At 45.9% G+C, this 18,908-nt stretch overlaps 1 protein-coding gene across 17 annotated transcripts in view; it reads right to left on the bottom strand.

Annotated features, from left to right (window-relative positions):
• GRIP1 (glutamate receptor interacting protein 1) overlaps positions 1 to 18,908 on the bottom strand; it is a 1,760,673-nt gene that overhangs the window by 144,205 nt on the left and 1,597,560 nt on the right. For 10 of the 17 annotated variants that reach the window (XM_069629739.1, XM_069629748.1, XM_069629732.1 and 7 more), the window contains one exon: positions 9,351 to 9,525. In XM_069629739.1, coding sequence (XP_069485840.1) covers positions 9,351 to 9,525 — 175 coding nt within the window. The remainder of the gene's footprint in view (positions 1 to 9,350; positions 9,526 to 18,908) is intronic. The other 7 variants (XM_069629735.1, XM_069629736.1, XM_069629737.1 and 4 more) reach the window with 1 other exon arrangement.

Raw genomic sequence — 18,908 nt, 5'->3', positions numbered from 1 at the left:
GGGAGATTATGGAGAGATGTGAATGGCGTTATACTCCAGTAGGCAGCATCCCAATAGCTCAACCGCAAGGGCAAATAGATTAGGTGACAGGGGGCATCCCTGTCTTGTCCCCTGCGTTGGTGGATGTATTCAGAAGTCATTCTTTTATTTTATAATGCAGCCCTGGGTGCGGTTTACAGTGGTCAGCCCCACTGTAGATAGGTCAGCCCCACTTGGCCATTCCAGAGTTGAAGGCCTTCTCTGCATCCAGAGCCACCACTGCGATCAGGATTTCAGGATTTACATTATGTATTAGTGTTAAAATACGTCTCAAGTTGTTCTGGGTTGATCTCCCCGGGATGAAGCCCACTTGGTCTGGGAGGACCAGAGCTGGCATATATGGTAGAAGACGGTCAGCAAGTATTTTGGCCAGGATTTTATTGTCCGTATTATTCAGGGAGAATGGTGCATACAAGGTCCATTTTTTCGGGTCTTTTTCTGGTTTAAGCAACACCGTCACAAGAGAAGTTCTAGTGGACTCATGGAGAACACTTGAGGATCTGGCAGCTATGTACATGTCCCGCAGATGTGGCAGTAGGAGATCTATGTATGCCTAGTAAAGCCTTCCTGTTAGGCAGAGAGAGGATTGCCCTAGGTAGCTCCTCATCCGAGGGGGGGAACATTCAAACTCTCCCCTTGAGCCAGATCCAGCCAACCCAATGCAATCCTGTCCAGGCATTGTGCAATGGAGTCATGACCAGTGTTCATCCAGGATGTGTACAGGCGTTCATAAAAGTCACAGAAGATATTATTAATCCTCTCGAGATCTCCATTAGGGGTCCCCTCCTGAGTCCTCAATTTCTATGATAGCGCCTAGTTGCTGCTCACGTTTAATGACCCAGGAAAGTGTCTTGCTGGAGGGGGGGGGTGCCCCTCACCATATGCTACTGCTGCTACAGGGTCTCCGATAAACCTCTCTTCTGTGGCTGCCAATAAAACACATTTCCTTCCTTTTTTCCCTCAATCTGATACGAACATCTGGGATGTCAAGAGATCCCTGGTGTGTCTCCAAGTTTTTGATCTCAGCTTCCAGGCCAGACATAGACTTGCGCAAAGCCTTCAAGACTCCTCCCTCTTTGGAAATACAGCATCCCCTGATATATACCTTGAAGGCTTTCCATACCAACCTGACCTGGAACTGAACCCACGTTAGCCTGGAAATAGGTCTGTATGTCTTATGCAATTTGTTCACGAAATACCATGTCGTCCAGAGCACTAGACCGGAAACCCCAGCGCAGTTGTATTGGGGATCGGGTCGGCCCTGTAAAATTGATTAATACCAGTGAGTGATCCGACAGGGACCAGGGAAGTATACTAGCCCACACAATATTCCTAGCCAGGCTGCTGTTGTCATAACGTAGTCTATTCTAGAGGAGCTACTGTGTACACTTGAATAAAAGGAGTATTCTCTCACATTAGGGTGTGCCATGCACCACGCATCAGAGTCCATGGTATTCTGCCATGGTAGTCAATTCCTGAGCTGCCCTAGGCAGGGTGGGCTGCGCCGTAGATGATCTATCCAGACCCAGGGTGATTGCCATGTTAAAGTAGCCTGCCCATACAACCTTGTAATTTGGGAATTTATGGATATGCTTAGCACATTGTTGGAAGAATTCTGGACAATCAGTGTTGGGAGCATATATATTCACCAAAATAATCTGCAAACCCCAAATCTCACCCGCCAGCATAATGTAGCGACCTTCCTCATCCCCAATTTGTTTGTGGAGCTTAAATTCTAAGGACCGGTGGATGTAAGTAGCCACCCCTATGAATGAGAGGTGAAAGAGGAGCTGTATCTGTGTATACCTCAACCAGCGACGTTAGGAAGGGCTCCATCCCGTGTTAAGTGTGTTTCCTGTAAACATAGAATATTTGCACTATGATTCTTAACGTAGTTGGTAATCAGACAGACCTTTTTATGATTGGTGAATCCACGTATATTCCAAGTCATCACAGATATAATATTGTCTAACCTATCCCTAGCCTTAGGTGTCCCCATAATGTAACGAGTTGGATAAGTCCCTTTAAGCCATTTAAGCCGCCCACATGCCCCCATAGTATCCATCTGGGGGAATAGATCGATTCCATGCCACAGAAAGGTCACCATTACTCACTAGCGCTGCATCCCAAACCCTCCACACAACCCATTTGTAAACACACCAACGCCTGATCACCTCCCCCCATCCACGCCAGAAAAATAAACCTACCGGCACCCATGCCCCCCCACCCCAACATACCCCATCAATCAATACCAAACAATGTCCGCAGTGCCTGTGGAAAGTGGCTAGTCGTTGGTGGCCAGATTAGCTCCTTATCACATAGCCCGACATATTTGCCTCAATATCAGTCCCACTTGGCATTAGCCAAAAGGACAAAAATTCCACAATACTGAAACTCATCCAAGTAAAGCAGCAGGATCAGCGTGGTGATCGACGAGGAGATCCATTACGGTTAGGATGGTCCAGTGCGAAGCTCTCTGCGGCTTCAGGAGAAGTAAAAAAGATTGCTTAACCATCATGCACCACCCTGAGGTTGGCCGGGTATAACATTGAGTGCTGCACTCCCTTTCTCCATAGGATACTTTTACTAACTATGAAGGTTTTTCTCTGGTCTTGTACTTGTGGGTTAAAGTCCGGGAAAAGATGGATAGTCGCTGCTCCCCAGCGTAACTCTTCCTTGTCTCTGGCAACACGGAGCAGCATGTCTCTGTAGTTGAAAATCCTAGCAATAATGGCCCCTCCGGCGCCCCCAGAGGAGGTCTGGTCACCAGGGACCTGTGCGTCCGTTCCACCATAAACATACTCGTGACCGCAGGGTTCTCCAACACCTCCATTAGCAATTTCTCAACAAATGTTTTCATATTGTCCACAGGCATGGATTCTGACAACCCTAAATGCGGATGATGTTCTGTCTGGATCTACCTTCGAAGTCCTCATTTTTCACTGCCACCTTCTTGACTGTTTGCATGAGTACTGCAACTTCTCGCTGCAGGACAGCCACTTTATCCTCCCCATCGCTGATCCGCTGTTCTGCCTCGGTCATACGGCCACAGAGCTTGTCGATTTGGATTGCTGATATGTTGACCTTACATGTTAAAGCGTTGATTTTAGCACTGAGGTTGTCGGTGCTATTCTTATGAGCCAACAGTATCTGGTGCAAGGCTGAGATATCCAGTTGGGATGGGCCGTGATTCACCTCAGGAGGAGCTGGTGCCTGATCAGGTCGTGCAAACTGGACCATTTTGGCCTGTTTCTTGGGGTTGCCCATTTCTAAAGGTCAAAGATATTTGTGCCTGATCCGTCCCACTGGTGATCCATAGGTTCTTCACACTGTGGGATATGTATAGTTATTGTATACTTCCGTTATAATATGGGCACATTGAGACACAGCTTCGCAGGATTTCAATATTCCTAGTCACGGACCAGCAGCTCCAACACTTGTGGGGGGTACAGGCAAGCAGCAGACCGTATGGTGAGGTGTGGGGGGCCGGTATAACGCAGATCTCAAACGTTGACCCTCAGCAGTGGAGTGCAGGTCCGGTTTGCCTCGCAAAGACTGTCAGATTGTGGGCTGCATCGTAGGGCCAGCCCCCTCTGTCCACCCAGGCCTATCGGTCAGAAAGGATGGTACTCTGGGTCTCCACAGAACAGTGGGTCGTATGGGTGCTTCCCCCGCTACAGGACCAAGTGCACGAGCTAAGCAAGTACCGGGGGCGCAATCACCACCGTTCCCACACAGGACTCCCCGTTCACAGCATGTTGTTCCTAGGTGTCGTCCACAGTGGTTGCTGTGCCCACTATAGCGGAGGCCAGGCCCAGTCTCAGGCTGTCGTGCTGGAGCGCCTGCCAACAGACCAGGGCACTGTCACCAATAGCTGGGGTGGGGGGGGGCACATCCCCACTTCTAGTAGGGCAGAAAGTGTGTGCAGCCTCTGGGCCAGCAACCGGTGTGTTCCGGCAACTAGGTCCAGGTGGAATTGCTGTTCGTTGTAGGGCCCTCACCTAGTGTGCATGCACCTCAGATCCTCATGGCTATCCCCCCACATAGGTGTCACATGGGCACACCCTTTAGTATGCCCAGCGGATGGCCCATGTCAAGCACCAGAAGCGTGAGTTCCTTGGCCGTGGGTGGGTTTCGTATTAGACAGGGACAACAGGTTGGAGCACCGCCACGGGTAGGCACTTCTCCTGGGTGGACTACAACTTCAGGCCAGGAGCGTGATATATGGTCAGGTCCACAGCTTTCCACTGCTTCACCCCTCGGACGAGCTCACATCATGTTTCAGATCGGATCGGATCTCTGGAAGGCAGGATATTTTCAAAGGATTTACAGCCTTCGTGGGTGCAGAAATATGTGAACACACTGTTGCCAGAAACAAGGCCAGCATGTCATTCCGAAATATCAAGTAACTGAATGGTGGTTTCAGAAAAAATGTTAAATTAAATTAAATGGGCCTGAGTGCGAATGACAAAGCCCAAATACCAGAGGCCTACTAAACCAGAGCTGCAAGGAGAAATGTGTGCATTTTGCAGCTTGGAAGCAATGAACATTTTGAATAGGAAACTCCATTGACAGAAGTAATTTAAAGGCCCACTTTAATAAAGGTGGTGACTTTTTAAACTATGGAAAAATACTGACATAAGCAGTGCAAGGGAAAACAAAGAGAAATGTCTTGTATTTATTGCGAGATGTAAAGCAGATTTCATGTATAAAAATGCAGAATGTAAAAGCATCATGTATTTTGAATTGAACTAAAAGCTGGATTTAGCACAAAAGACCTTTACCCTTGAGATTCAAAGGCCAAGAACTGTTCCAATTTCCACCTACACTTACCAAGCCCTGCCTTCCCATCTATCTGGAAAATCTCGCTGAAGCTTCTGCCAGCCAGCAAATGGTTGGAGTGTGTGCCTGACCAAGGTTTATTGGAGTGATGGAATAACAACACTGAATAAACAATGACCCAGCTAATAGATGTGAACGCCAAATAATCCCCCAAACTTCAAGCCATTTTGTGGTGATACCCCGAGCTGACTCACAATTGAAATGCACCAGAGAGTGTCACATGAGTGAGGGGATGCAGTTGTCCCCCTCTGCTCCAGCAATATAAGAACACAGATGGGTCATAAACTCAGAGAGAAAGAATGATTTATTGAAGACCAAACCAACAAAGAAGCAAATGGCCCAGGTCTACATGGAAGGCTTGGGAAAAAGAAATTTACTGTTTATTGAACTCATATTATGCATGCAATTAAAATGCTCCTAGGATTGTATTGGAAAATCAGATTTGGTTCATTAATTTGAGAACCGTGACACTTACAAAAATGGTTCAAATATGTCCGAAAAGCTTATGAAAAGCCCCATCATCTGATAACATTTCCTTATTCAACCTTGGGAACCACAGTCGGGAAGAAGGTAGCTTATTAAATCGGATACCAGTATATAGAATCTCATGACGCTAATTTTTCTCCTGTTCGAATAAATCACAAAAATCTGCCATTCGTACCTGCAACTATGTGCCAACATGTGACACAGTGCATTGCGTCCACAATGATTAGATCAATTCAGAAGTATATAATTTGTGACTCTTCTGTAAATTGGAAAAGTTGTCATCTTGAAGATTTTATGTTCATAACTGAAGAGGTCAAAAATGCAATTTCAATGGATGGAGTTATACCTCCCAGAAAGGAAGCCTAGTAACGAAAAGGCACCAATCTGAACAGAGAGGCTCAGCCATATTCAAGGTGAAGGAAAATAGGTGTCCAATCCAGATCATGAGTCAATAAGCTGGCACCTGAAATTTAGATATTTTGGGGTGTGATTATGAGTTTAAAAGGAGATGCACAATGTCTGTCCAGAATGAAGAGCTGACTAAAAAGAGGAGATCTGTCTGAAATACTCTGACCTGTCTATGATGACTGTAGTGTTATAGAACACTGTAGTGTTATAGAACTATTGGAAGGGAGACAGAAGCAGGTGGATTAGACCAGGAGAAAGATTAAAATCTGGAGGGAACCAGGACAGAGGGATTGATGCTGGAGGCTATCCATAACTGAGTCTGGAGGGGCAGTCTTACCAGATCCCTATACTTCCCATTAGATGGCCCTGAAGCTTGATGACTATCCTGAGCATACATCCAGAGACATTCAATGTAAGTACCTGATTCCAACAGAACAAATAATTGGTGGGGTCTTGTTAAATTGGTAACTTTTCCCATAAAGAGGTACATTGAGATGTATTCATAATTTAATTCATTTCCACATAACCAAATGACCTGGGATGATCTTGGAGAAGCTCGAAATCTCAAACCTCTCTCCCAGTGTGAATAATGATATAGTCGTACAAAGTAATTTCGGGCCACCTGTATCCCTGTTGCAAACCTCAAATGTTTCCTTAAGGGAAGGGGGATGCACAATGAAATTTCAAACTGTAGAACACTCCCTGCACCTTAAATTGAAGTAGACAGGGTGCCAAATTCCAATTGAATATCTGACTCTGTGCTGTTCAGGAAAGTGTTTTCTAGGTTAAACAAAGTAAAACAATTGATTTAAAAGCACACTCTAATGAGAGTGAGATACTCCAAATTGAATGAGAGGTTGTTCAATGCCTCGGGGTAAAGGAAAAGGGTTCATTATATATTGAGAAAAGAGGTGGTTCATTAATGAGGTTGTGCCAGAATCTTGCAAGAACTGAAAAGTGTGCAGGGAGGAACGAAATAAAAAAAGTGCTGCGCATGTCTATTCTGGTACCAAATAGGAAAACATTTCATTTAATTTAAAGTCAGACCATCCACAAGATCTAAGGTAAAGAAAAACTGTCATGTTCTCGGGTGCTGCCTAAATTAGCTTGATACTAAGAGTATTTTGTGAGTGACCCAATGTAACATTTCGGGCCCGCGCTGTGGGCGCACGGCCCGTTTAAATACATTCAGGCGGTTTGCTTCTCCATTCCTCCAACGTTGGAGGTTGCCATGGAGACGCGGGGCTCGCTTCTCTCACCTCGGCGCCGAGTCACGTGTAAGTCAGCTGACGGCGACACACCGAGTCTGCTCCCCTCCAGCAAGGCATTCATAAATGCCAACCGCGCATCAGAACGCTGCTTCTAATTAGCATTCCTCACTTTTTCTAAATACAAACCTTGATTCCTGTTACCAGACTTTGGACCTCGACCCGACCTTGCTGCTTGTCTACTCCTTTGGATTTGTCTAACTGGTTCTGGTTTCCGTACCGGTCTTTTGGAGGTAATTCCTCCTTAAAGTCTTCACTGCCTACTGCAGTGTTCTGGACTTGCCTTTTTTGCATGCTGCCTATTCCGCTGTTAAAATTCCGCTCGGAGCATCAGTACGCTTCATTCATTCTCACCTCCAGCGGCAACAGGCAACCTAACATCACCTCCAATACTTCTCTCCTGGAATTCATGACACAGCCCTGTCAGCCACAAGGTGAGATCTCAATCCTGTTTTGTCAACGCTGTATTAGCCCTGTAGTATTAGCCCTGTATTACCCCTGCAATACATTTATACTACCGCTTACCAAACCAAAGGGTGGATTGCCTTTGTTTCTTGACACTCTTCTTGAAATCAATCCGCCTGCTTCCAAGTGGACCTTTTTGATATCATCGCCTAGTAGTGACTCTTTCTGTGCGGAACTGTACGCCTTGGAACCCTTGTGCACTGTGGACGCTATCCTGTTGTTAGTGCACCATCGCGGCTCTAGTTTGCGTTCCGCTTGTCGTCCGGGGTACTTCCCGCTACTAACCTTCCTATTTGTTATTTTCTCCTGTCGTTGTTTCACAACCACTTTGCCCTTCCTGCCACACCAATATCTAAATAATTTTGGGCTCTTCACTAAATCTGTTTTTGACTCATTTAACACCAATCTTATACTTCAGCCCCTTTGCAATAGGCAAACCAAGAATCAAGCCGGTGTGCAGAAAGAATATATATATATATATATATATATATATATATATATATATATATATATATATATATATATATTTATTATTTAGTAGATAAAATCAATATCACACAAGAATGATCACTAGACACCCCACCTCACTCCACAGCCCAAATTATTGAGAGGCAACAAACTCTCTACATTAATTGTTGCCCCATAAATATCTCTTACAAATCTTGCATTGATGGACTGAGTCTGTAGGGTGTAGGGTGTAGACGCTGCTTGTATCCCATGGTTTGAGTGCCTGTTCATCTATGTTACCTTTTTGCATTCTTGTTCAAATCGGTTTGTAGAATATCGATGGTATGTATTGGGATGCTGCTGGTTGTACATTATAAAGATACTCTGTGGACAACACGATGTGCTGATGATGGTCCGTCAGTGTAGACTAAAATATGCTCATAAGGATTTCTGTCTTTCTTACCTATGGAATTTTAACGCTGTCATGTGCCTTCTTCTACTTTTCCAAACTAATTACATGGTCAAATATATAAAAGAGGGAGATCTGTACTTTAAAGAATTTAAATTAAATAAACAAATTCATGTAGCCAGAAACAGCATTCTTGAAACCAGGCCCTCTGCCCAGCATTGGATGGGGGTGCCATTGAGTCAGAAACTCCGGTCACATCCACACACTTCCAAAAAAGACACTAAACATAACTGTTCGACAACAAAACAAAAAAATCCAATGAAAACAGAAGAGGTATAAGTAGATGGACAATAGAAGCGACAGAAGGAGGTGGGGTAAAAGAAGATTACGAATAGAAGAAGTAGACATAGGTGTAGATGGCAAAAAGAAGAGGTAGAAGTAGGTTTAGATGGAGAATAGAAGACGTAGAAAGTGGAGATGGAGAATCGAAGAGGTAGAAACAGGTGGAGAATCAAAGATGTAGAAGTAGGTGGAGATGGAGAATAGAAGGGGCAAAAGAAGATGGAGACTAGAAGAGGTAGATTTGATGGAGACTACAAGAGGTAGATTTAGATGATGATTGAGAACAGAACAGGTCGAAGGTGGAAATGGAGAATAGAAGAGGAAGAAGTAGGGGGAGATGGAGAATAGAAGAGGTATAAAGTGGACGTGGAGGATCAAAGAGGTAGGTGCAGATGAAGAATATAAGGGGATGAAGGAGGTGTAGATGGTGAATTGAAGGGATAGATTTAGATGGTGAATTGAAGAGGAAGAAGTTGGAGGAGATGGAGAATACAGGAGGTAGAGGTAGGTGGATGGACCCCATCATGGGACTAATGTCGTAGCAACATGGCCCTCATCCAGGCAGAATATGTAACCCTGAAACGGAGTGCCAGAAATGAAAAGATGTAAACACAGAACGCAATACATCGGGTGTTTCCATTTACCTTTCTGCTAGGCCTCCTTTCGTAAGGCTGGAGATGATTATTGGATCAAATGGCTCTTCAGTTCCCGATATGGTTATTCCCAGGGGCCCACCATAGCGCTTGAGCTCTACGGTGTATATGATGGCGCCGCTGCTCTCCTGTTCATCTGCAATAAATGCCAAGACGCGATTGGTTTCTTATAGAAGGAGGAATGAGAAAGAACACAAACATTCAGACAGGCAAAGAGGGGACAGATGGAAACGCGACAGAGCATGAACGATTTCAATCCACAGGGTTACATTTCATGCATTATTTAGCCAATCATCACCTCCTGAGTGTGAGCGAACAACCTGGCACCGGACATGGTAGAGGCAGCACATCAATGACTAATGTGCAATACCAAATAAGACAAACATTGCCAGTTGGACACGGCAACACAATTACCCATATTATTACAACTGTAATCATGCGTGACCTAGCATTTCCAAATACAAATCACACTGGCATTCTTTGATTACAGCCAGAACTGATGTCTAAACAGATTTGTAAATAGCCTCCTACCCAGCTAAAATGCTAGCGTTGAATGCTCAGGCAGGCAGGCAAGCCAAGACACACAAAGGGGGCTCACAGGTAGATGGTCAGGAAATCGGGGAATGCAGCTGATGTATTCAATTATTGCAGAATCCGTCTCAAAACTATGATGGAGTGTGTCCAGGGCTCTGAGTAGACCCCTGGAAATCAATTTCCCACAGAGAGAATTCTTAAACCCCGGGTCCTGCGTGAGCATGTTTCAGGAGTGGAGTCTTCCGTGGGGCACGCAGGAATGATTTCTTTTCTTGTGTGTGCAGGGTCAGTATTTGATGCAACCTTCTAATGGCTGTGCTTCAGTGGACCGTGTCAGTGGCTATAGTTTAATAACATTTTGTGGTTGGAAAACCCCTCGATATTCGTAGGCGAGGATGCTGGAGCACTTCCTGTGGAACGGGGAAGCAGTTAATCTTTGTGTGTAAGGGAGAAACATCTCCCAGTCCCTCTTGAGTTCCCACATTGTTTACTGACCCTATAGCAATGGGTATACTCATCAATGTTCTCACTAAGTACTTGCCGCCCTGTTCAGGAGTAAGTCCCATGTTCTAGTGTTGGCTACGCGGTGCTTCAGAACCACTAATAAGTTGAGATGATTGCACTGGGACACAGATAAACTGGCGAGGGGATCAAAGGAAGGAAACAGCTTGTGGGTGTTTATTATTTACCCACTGTAGTGGGGCAGGTGCATATGCAAATAATACCCACCGCCGCTACTCAAATGAGTATGCAAGTACCACTCCTATCCCTACCAATCGCCAGTATCGTCCAGGTGAGAAACGATACCAGTCGGCACAGCCCTAGCACCACAAGAGTCTGGGGTGAAAGACGATACTAAGATCATGAAGGTGTCGGTTCAAATAGAATAGATGGTGTGACCGGTAGAGGGACAGGTAGATGTTACTATGTTGCTGACGTGGCAGACATCAGGCACACCCTCTGACAGACTGGCCTGCTCCAAAGGCAATACAGACTCTCCATTTGCTCGAAGAAGAAGGCCCATTTTAAAGCCTGCATCTCTGGGGCCTCTACCAACACGGGCAAACTGTTTAAAATCTGCAAGGAACTCGCCAATCTTACTGTAGTTTCCACTTCTCCCCTGCCATCCTTGGTCCTCTGTACTTCACCGGCCTCACACTTCTTAACCAAGACTCAGGGCATCCTGCCCTCGCTCTCCTCTACTCCCCTACCTCCTCCCTCCCCAGCTCTCAGGCCTCCCTTAGCCCCCCCTCCCTCCTGCCCTCCTCTTTCTTGCCCATTGCACCAGATGAGGTCTCCACTTCTTGTTATTGTACTTGCACATCCAGAAAGCCACAGGGCCTAGTAGGACTCTTGTGTTCATTCTCCATTGTTCCCCCCCTTTTTTTGTCTTGTGGCGCCTTGAAACACTATTTGTTGTATAGGCGCCTTACAAATATCCAATAATATAAAATAGATGGTTACACACATACACACAAAGTACACATAACAGACACAAGTATCTATAGACACGAACAGCACATAGGCACAAAGAATATTCGCACATAGACATGAGGTATATATGCATGCAGACATGAAGAACATGCACACGTATAGGTGCAGCCGCTAAAACCATTAAACTGTAAACGAGCAGGGCATAACATGATGAAGAATGAGCCAAGGAACAGCCATTTTCCTAAACGTTTAGGCCGCAGCAGATCTCAGAATTTAGCAAAAGCCTCAGAACCCAAGATCCAGACTTTACAAAAATACATGTATTGTAGAAACTCGTGCAGAGCTCAGAACGTAGCTCACGGCTAGAGCCAAGGTCAGAAACTAGGAAGGGAATAATGGACAAACAGAATGCAGGCATGAGATAACAGGTCCCAGGACGCGGAGCTAGTAGGCTCCGCAGTTAATCAATTTTAATAAGAGCACAAACAACTATTGATGTCCTGGTGCATTAGATCAGCAAGCCAAAAGACTTGCAGAAAATAACTGAAACGTATCTCCAGTGGTCATAAACAACACAACATGCACATTAGAATGAGCTAAAACCTTAAATCGAACGAAATCCACTCTCAAACATGGTACCCTGGCATGTATGTGACCCAGATACAAGAAACACCGGCTATTCATTAGGAGCCAAAGGAAGATAGGATACATGCACACAAATACCAGGCGGCACACAAGGCCAAGTTCAAACAATAGGGAAGGCCTCATTGCCTTGGATGATTAAGAGTATTCTTTAATTGGATATATGGAACTCTCTTCCCCCACTTGTGTCTCGCTCACATCTTGACGTCCTATCAAAGTGTCCAAGGTTGGTAAGCTAGATGCCAAGCAATTAGAAGTCCCCTTGCCACACCGCCCATGATGGATAGTGCCAACCAATCAATTATCCCTATAATGATGTAATAGAAATAGTACCTGTGGTGGGATGGGTCCAGGTGGAGCCATCAGGTATTTTTTTAACCAATAGTGATGAGCCGCAAAAAAATCTACATATAGTATAACCCATTATCCAACCCCATTTCCCCATAGGTTTTGTAAACAAACCAGCTTGTAATCATTTGAAATGGGAGAGTTCCGAGATGCAACGCTTGTATGTTGTCCTAATTAGGATTCGTAGTTTGAATATACCTCGGTTTGACGTGCATCCAAGTCCTCCATTATTGAGTAATATTTTGACTGATTGTGATCCTGGGCGCACTTTAACACTACCCATGTCCATGCTAATGCCCATGGCTTTTCCCACCCACTAAATGCCCCTATCCACCTAAAATATACCCTCCTGGTAACTGTTTGAAGCAGCTCTATCCCACAGCCACCTCAAACTTTGTGCTGTTTATGGCCTGCCAGTGTTACTTCCCAACAGTCTTCTGACTGTTAATGACTTCATTGCAGCTGTATTAAAATGGTCTTAAACGAGGGTGCTTTGGCCACTTGATTTAGAAGCAATCTGAGCACCTCAAATCTGTTCCTTGCACTGACCGTCTGTTCAAAACAAGCATTGGAAAAGCTAACAATACCTTGTTGTGTATAGGTACTAAACAGGTGTTTGCCAGACACTGACATCATATGGCCAGGTACTTAGAGTTTCCAGCTGTACCATTTTATGGCCTGGTAGTGCTATTAGGGCAATGCCTATCACATCCATACACAAAAGCCAAATCGGTTGGCTTTGCCAATGATTATTCTTCTGAAGTTTCATAAGGGGGCATGAGTGTGTGCATGTGGTTTCCATCAAAATGACTGCACCGAAAGTTCCGACCCTTCAAAAAGTCTGAAAATGCATAGCACCTAAGGTTCGAACACCAAAGGTCCGAACCTTTGGTAGTATGTATTTTAGGTAGGTTAAAAAAAAAAGACTACAGGGGCTGCAGGGGTGTCCCCCGGCACACCCTGCTCACCATACTATACAGTATAGTAAACGGGGGACACCCCTGGAGCTCATCGACCAGATGTTACAAAAGAAAAAAAAAAAAGAAAAAGGACCCTGCGGCGCCGGTTCCCGATCACGGAAGTGAAATTGAACCAGCGTCGCAGGGAAACAGTGCGTCAGAAAGAAAGGCAAGTAGGGGAGTGTGTTTGGGTGTGGGTGGGGGTGTGTGTTTGTGTGTATGTGGTGTTTTTTTTAATGGATGCCCGCATGGGAAATGTACGAGCAATTTTGTAGTTCGCACATTTCCCATGCAGACTTTTTGTATGCAGTGATTTCCGCTGCGGGAAAATCACTTGGATTCGTGCACGTATATGCTTGTGCCCATGCTGGGATAGAAAAGTGCCCCTGCACAGATCAAGGTTTAGTGTGTTGATAAGATACTGCAGCCAGAACTCGCAGTTCAGAGAGGATTCTCAGTTGGAAAACCCTTCTTGGAGCCTTTCCTATCTTTCGTTCATTCTCAATCTCTTGGATGCAGGGGAAGATGAGCTCTAGGACTTACCGTGGGGGTTGGCAGGCATGTGTTGGGTGCAGTGCTGGAATGAAAATAATTACTGGGGGGAACCCTCTCGCCCTTGGAGGGGCATGGCCATGGGGAGGAGGGGGCAGGGCTGAAGAGATGGCCCCAGGCCAGGACCCGCAATATAGTCTCTCTTCATAGAACCCAACCCTGGCGATTTGCATAAAAGCAATGAGCATTATGGAAATGTAAGAATGTTCACAATTTTAATGTAAAACATGTCTTGTAGTGATTCAGTAAGAAACCCTTATGAGTGAATGATGGAATTTGGGCCATCCAATTTTGATTGGTCACACCATAAGAAAAACATGTCTGTACATTGCAGGACATATATACCAGTTTGGACAGCTGCAACAAGTATGTGAGGCTTTGGATGTTCCTATATTCAGTTTCCCATGCTGAGTCTACCAAATGTGTCTGCTTGTTGAAATATGGGTTGCTCGTGCCAGTGATAACTCGGCTTCAGGACACATGTCGCTGGGAATATGCCGTTTTAAAGCTGAGTTATCACATGCACGAGCAACCCACGCTTGTGTTGTTAATGTTAAAGGACATTTGTACCACACACTATCACCACCGTAGTGGTCCCTTGGCGCTCTTGCGCTCTGAAAAAGGGGGATGGGGGTTGCGTTAGTGGGAGGAGGCAGGAAAAGTGCAAGAGAGCAGTGATATGCTGTTGGCGGCCTCAGCCGGGTGGGTCCATTGGCTGGGCCTGGGGTGTTTAAGGCCGGTAGTCGTCGTGTAGTGTTGTGCAAGGCTATGTGTGTTTTTGTTTTGTTGTTGCAATGTAGTGATGTTTGTGCGGTTTGTTGTGCTGTAGGTTTTGGTTGTGTTTGGTTTGGAGTTTGAGAGGTGTATGCAGAAAGGGAAATTGTTAGTAGTGTTGGTTAGTTTGCATCTCTATCCTGAATTGAAGAACTCAGCTTGCGTAGTCTCCCCTGTTGCGGCTCTATCCTGATCTGGGTCTGACTGGCCTACAGGTTCCTTACTCCTCTGGCCCCCACCTCTAACATGCTCTAATGCCCATAGCCGATATAGGGAATAAGGGGGACAATGGAAGCAAATCCCAAGAAAAGCTAGTTCCTGGTAAATAACTTTTCCAACCTTAACCACATTTCAAACTTGTGGGAACAGATTGCTAAACAAGGGCAATTTTGGAGGTGGTGACAGCAAGGCTAGGAAAACAGATACAGAGAGGACCAGCTCTTTATGGAAGTCTAATTGAGCAGGTTACAGAATGCAGGTGGGAGGGCCACCAAGGGTGTCCTCCATCTTTGGATGTCACATAGCAGTTTATTTCAATCAAATGTATAGGGGTAGAGAAATTGGCATAACACAGATACACATCACACACACAGTAATGGACGTCAAATTGCTTTCCCCGATGAGGGGGCCGGTCACTCTTTAATGAACACTGCAGCATGTTAATAAGCATTGATCAGAGCACAAACAACTAGCTAATAAAACTGGAAAAAGGTTCAGACATACTTTAAAAATGCCAGTAGTTGGATGATGTACACCATAGTGGTTGCAAAGCTGTACACAAGGCTTGCAAAAGAGGAACACTGGGGAAGCCTTTGCCACCACTAGCTGACCCTCAGTGACACTGGTGATGATATTGCAATGGAAGACGCAAGAAACAACCCAGTGTGACTCCGAAAGCTTGGGGCCTTCACATCAATCAAGTAACCGCCACGAGTGGTACAAAAAAACAGGGGGGAAAACGACAAATGCGCCTGAACCCCAAGGCACAATCAATGAAAAGCCACAGAGCGCTTCCAGTTGGAACAAGACCTTTAGAAAACAAAAGACCGAGAGACCTCCTTGCTTGAGGTAGCCACATGTAAATAAAGGGTGGGCCAGAAGCCCCACTACTACTGTGAACACCCAGATATGCTAATGGTATGTGTAGTGGGCTATGCACCGCTGTCATGAGTGCATTCTGCAGTGCACCACGACCGTGACCTAGGAGAGCAGATCCGAGGGTGTGCATTTATTTATTTAATTGTTTACATTTATATAGCGCACAGACAGCCCAGGGGCATTGTGGCGCTGTTACTTGCAGCAAACTTAGTTACATTATGCGTAAGTTACAACATTGGAGGGCAGAGATGTAGTACATGTTATACATAAAACGAACATAGTTAACATATCCATGGACGTCATGACAGGGGTATGGTGATCAGGCAAATAAGGTGCTTTTCAAGGTTTTGCGGAAGGCGGTGAGTGAAGGTTTAGCTCGCAGGGCAGTGGGGAGGGCATTCCAGTGCAGGGCAGCTAGGTAGGGGAAGCTGGCACCACCTGCTCTTGCTCTTTTTACCATGGGTACGGTGAGTAGGTTGGCATAGGGGGTCCTAGTTGGTCTTGAGGATGAGGCAGGGTGGGTCCTTTGTGATAGGTATGCTGGTGCGGCGAGGTGAATGCATTTGTGGGTGAGGGTCAGGGCTTTGAAGATGATCCTCTGTTTTATGGGGAGCCAGTGGGAGGCTCTTCTGGCAGCAGAGATGTGATCCCTTTTGGAAATGCCTTGTGCTGCACGTAAGGCATTGTTTTGAATAACTTGCAGTTTCTCAAGATTTTTTGTGGAGGTCCCTAGGAAGAGAACGTTGCAGTAGTCCAACCATGATCCAGTGATAGCTCTGGCTATATTTGTGCAGGTGTCATTGGAGAGGTAGGGTCTGACTGCGTTGAGGAGTTTGGCATGGTAGGCAGCTGAGGAGGAAATGGCATTCACTTGTCTGGTCATGGCAGACTTGAGTCCAGGTAGACGCCTAAGGTTTTTACTGACTCGCACACTGGAATTTTGATGGAGTCAATGATGAAGTTGCTAAACTGGTCGTCAAGTTTTTTTAGAGTGTCGGGGGAGCCTACAAGCAGGAGTTCGGTTTTGTCTGAGTTGAGACAGAGGCTGTTGGCAGCCATCCAAGTTTGGATGGTGTTGTAGATGATGTTAAGGGTCTTGGAGTCAGTGTCATAGTCGCCTGTCAGGGTAATGAGGATCTGCGTGTCGTCCGCGTAATTAGTGTAGGAGATCCCCCATGGCGTCAAGAATGAGGAAGAGGGGGCGAGTGAATATATTGTAGAGGGTGGGAGAGAGGCATGAGTCTTGTGGAACCCCACATAGCATGATGGTGGGTGAGGCAGTAGCTAGATCAGAGAAAACCTGCATGGTTCTTCCTTGTAGGAATGAAGTGATCCAGGCACTAGCATGGGCTGAGAAGTTTGCAGTGGAGGTCAGGTGGTGGCATAGGACGTTGTGATCAACAAGGTCGAACGCGGCGGAGAGATCGAGGAGAAGGAGCAGGACGGGTTTGCCTAGGTCTCTTGCATCATCCATCTGGTTTTTAAGGTCGAGTAGGGCGGTCTCAGTTCCATGTTTGGGGCGGAAACCGGATTATCTCAGACCTAGTTTATTCTCTTCGAAAAATTGTTAGACTTGCAGGTAAGCTGCTTTATCTAGAATTTTCAGAAGGAAGGGGACAGTGGTGATGGGCCTATAGTTGTTGGGTGAGGTGCGGTCGAGTGTGGTTTGTTTTATGAGAGGCCTGACCCACGCTTCTTTGAGGGATGAAGGTACTTTCCCTGAGGTGAAGGAGGCGTTGACAAAGGCTGTGAGAAATGGGGCGAGGGACTCGGCGCAGTCTTTGATAATGGTGGCGGGGCAGGGGTCTCCTTTGCAGTTGGAGGGTTTGATGGCTTTCATTAAGTTAATGATGTCTTTCTCCTGGATGGTTTTGAAGGAGAAGGTGGGGGAGGCATCTGAGGTGTGAGGGGGGCAGGAGTGGGGGGGCTAGGGAGAGTGAGTCTGGAGTTCATAATTTTGTCTTGAAGCAGGTCCAGTTTGTTACGCATGGCTGCCATCGCACCAGAACCTTATCTTTAGTGAAGTTTTGGGGTTCCGGGGGTAGGGGTTTCAAGTTCCCTGAATATGGTGAACATTTCCTTCGTGTTGGATTTTGCTTTGGTAATTCTGGCTTCAAATGATTTGGCTTTGGCTTGAATGATGGCTTTTTTATACTCCTTGGAGCGGGTTTTGAAGTCAAGTTTGTTTTTGTCATCTTGGGAGGTTTGCCAGCGTACAAGGGCAGAGCGGTTGTCCGTCCGGAGTTTGAGGAGGTCTGGGGTGAACCAGGAGTTGGTGTGGCTCGTTGGTTTGGATTTCCGAGGTTTGAGGGGAGCAATGAAGTTAATTGCTGCCGATATAGCATTGTTGTAATTTTGCGCCAGGGTTTCTGGGTCATTGGAGAAGGGAGGTCTGAAGGCAGGTCCCTGAAGAAATGGTTAAAGTCTTTCTTTGGTGAGAAGGCGGGCGCTTCTAGTGAGGGCAAGTGGCAAGGGTTGAGGAGGGTAGGGTGGGGGAGTGGCGGTGGGGATGTCGAAGGTTATGATGTGGTGGTCCGACCACGGGGTGGGGGAGTTGCCTGTGATTGTGAGAGGGCAGTTGTGCTGTGCAATCCAGTGAAGTGTCCTCCCTAAGGAGTGGGTGGGGTCTGTGACAGTGTTTGTGAAGCCCAGAGTTTCAAGGGCTGAGATTAATGATTTAGAAGCAAGGTATTTCGGGTCATTTCGTCCAAGGTTGATATCTCAGAGGAGGATGGCTTTGGTTGACTTCTTTAGACTGTCAGCCAAGAGGTGGGTAATGGCGGATTGGAAATCCCCTATGGGGACGGGTGGCCGATAGATAAGATGGAGCGTAATGGTGCAGTGGTGGGAGATAGAGAGTTTGAGTTGGAGGTAGTCACTGTTGTCATTGGGAGTTTTTTTATTATTATCATTTCTATTTTTTTATACTGATCATTACTTTTCCTGGTTATGATTAGGCATAATTTAAAGTAAGTGGTAACGATGGATGTAAACATCACAGAGGATTTCTGTTCGTGAAAGTATAAGGTTCTATTTAGCAATGCACCATTTCAATATGGTTGCTAAACAGGCATGAATTGAGCTAGTGAGTAATCCCATTCCAATATGGCCGCTACATATAAAGCAACGGTTGCCTAGGCGACAGGTTGCAGCCATAACATTTTCTCACAAGATACTGCAGAGTGAGCGTGTGCGAGCGTACAGCTCC

Source organism: Ambystoma mexicanum, chromosome 12, assembly GCF_040938575.1.
Source record: "Ambystoma mexicanum isolate Mex_15411 chromosome 12, UKY_AmexF1_1, whole genome shotgun sequence".
In the NCBI taxonomy this organism is placed as follows: Eukaryota; Metazoa; Chordata; class Amphibia; order Caudata; family Ambystomatidae; genus Ambystoma; species Ambystoma mexicanum.
Note: the sequence above shows the minus strand (reverse complement) of the source record. Positions and strands in the feature narration are given on the sequence as shown.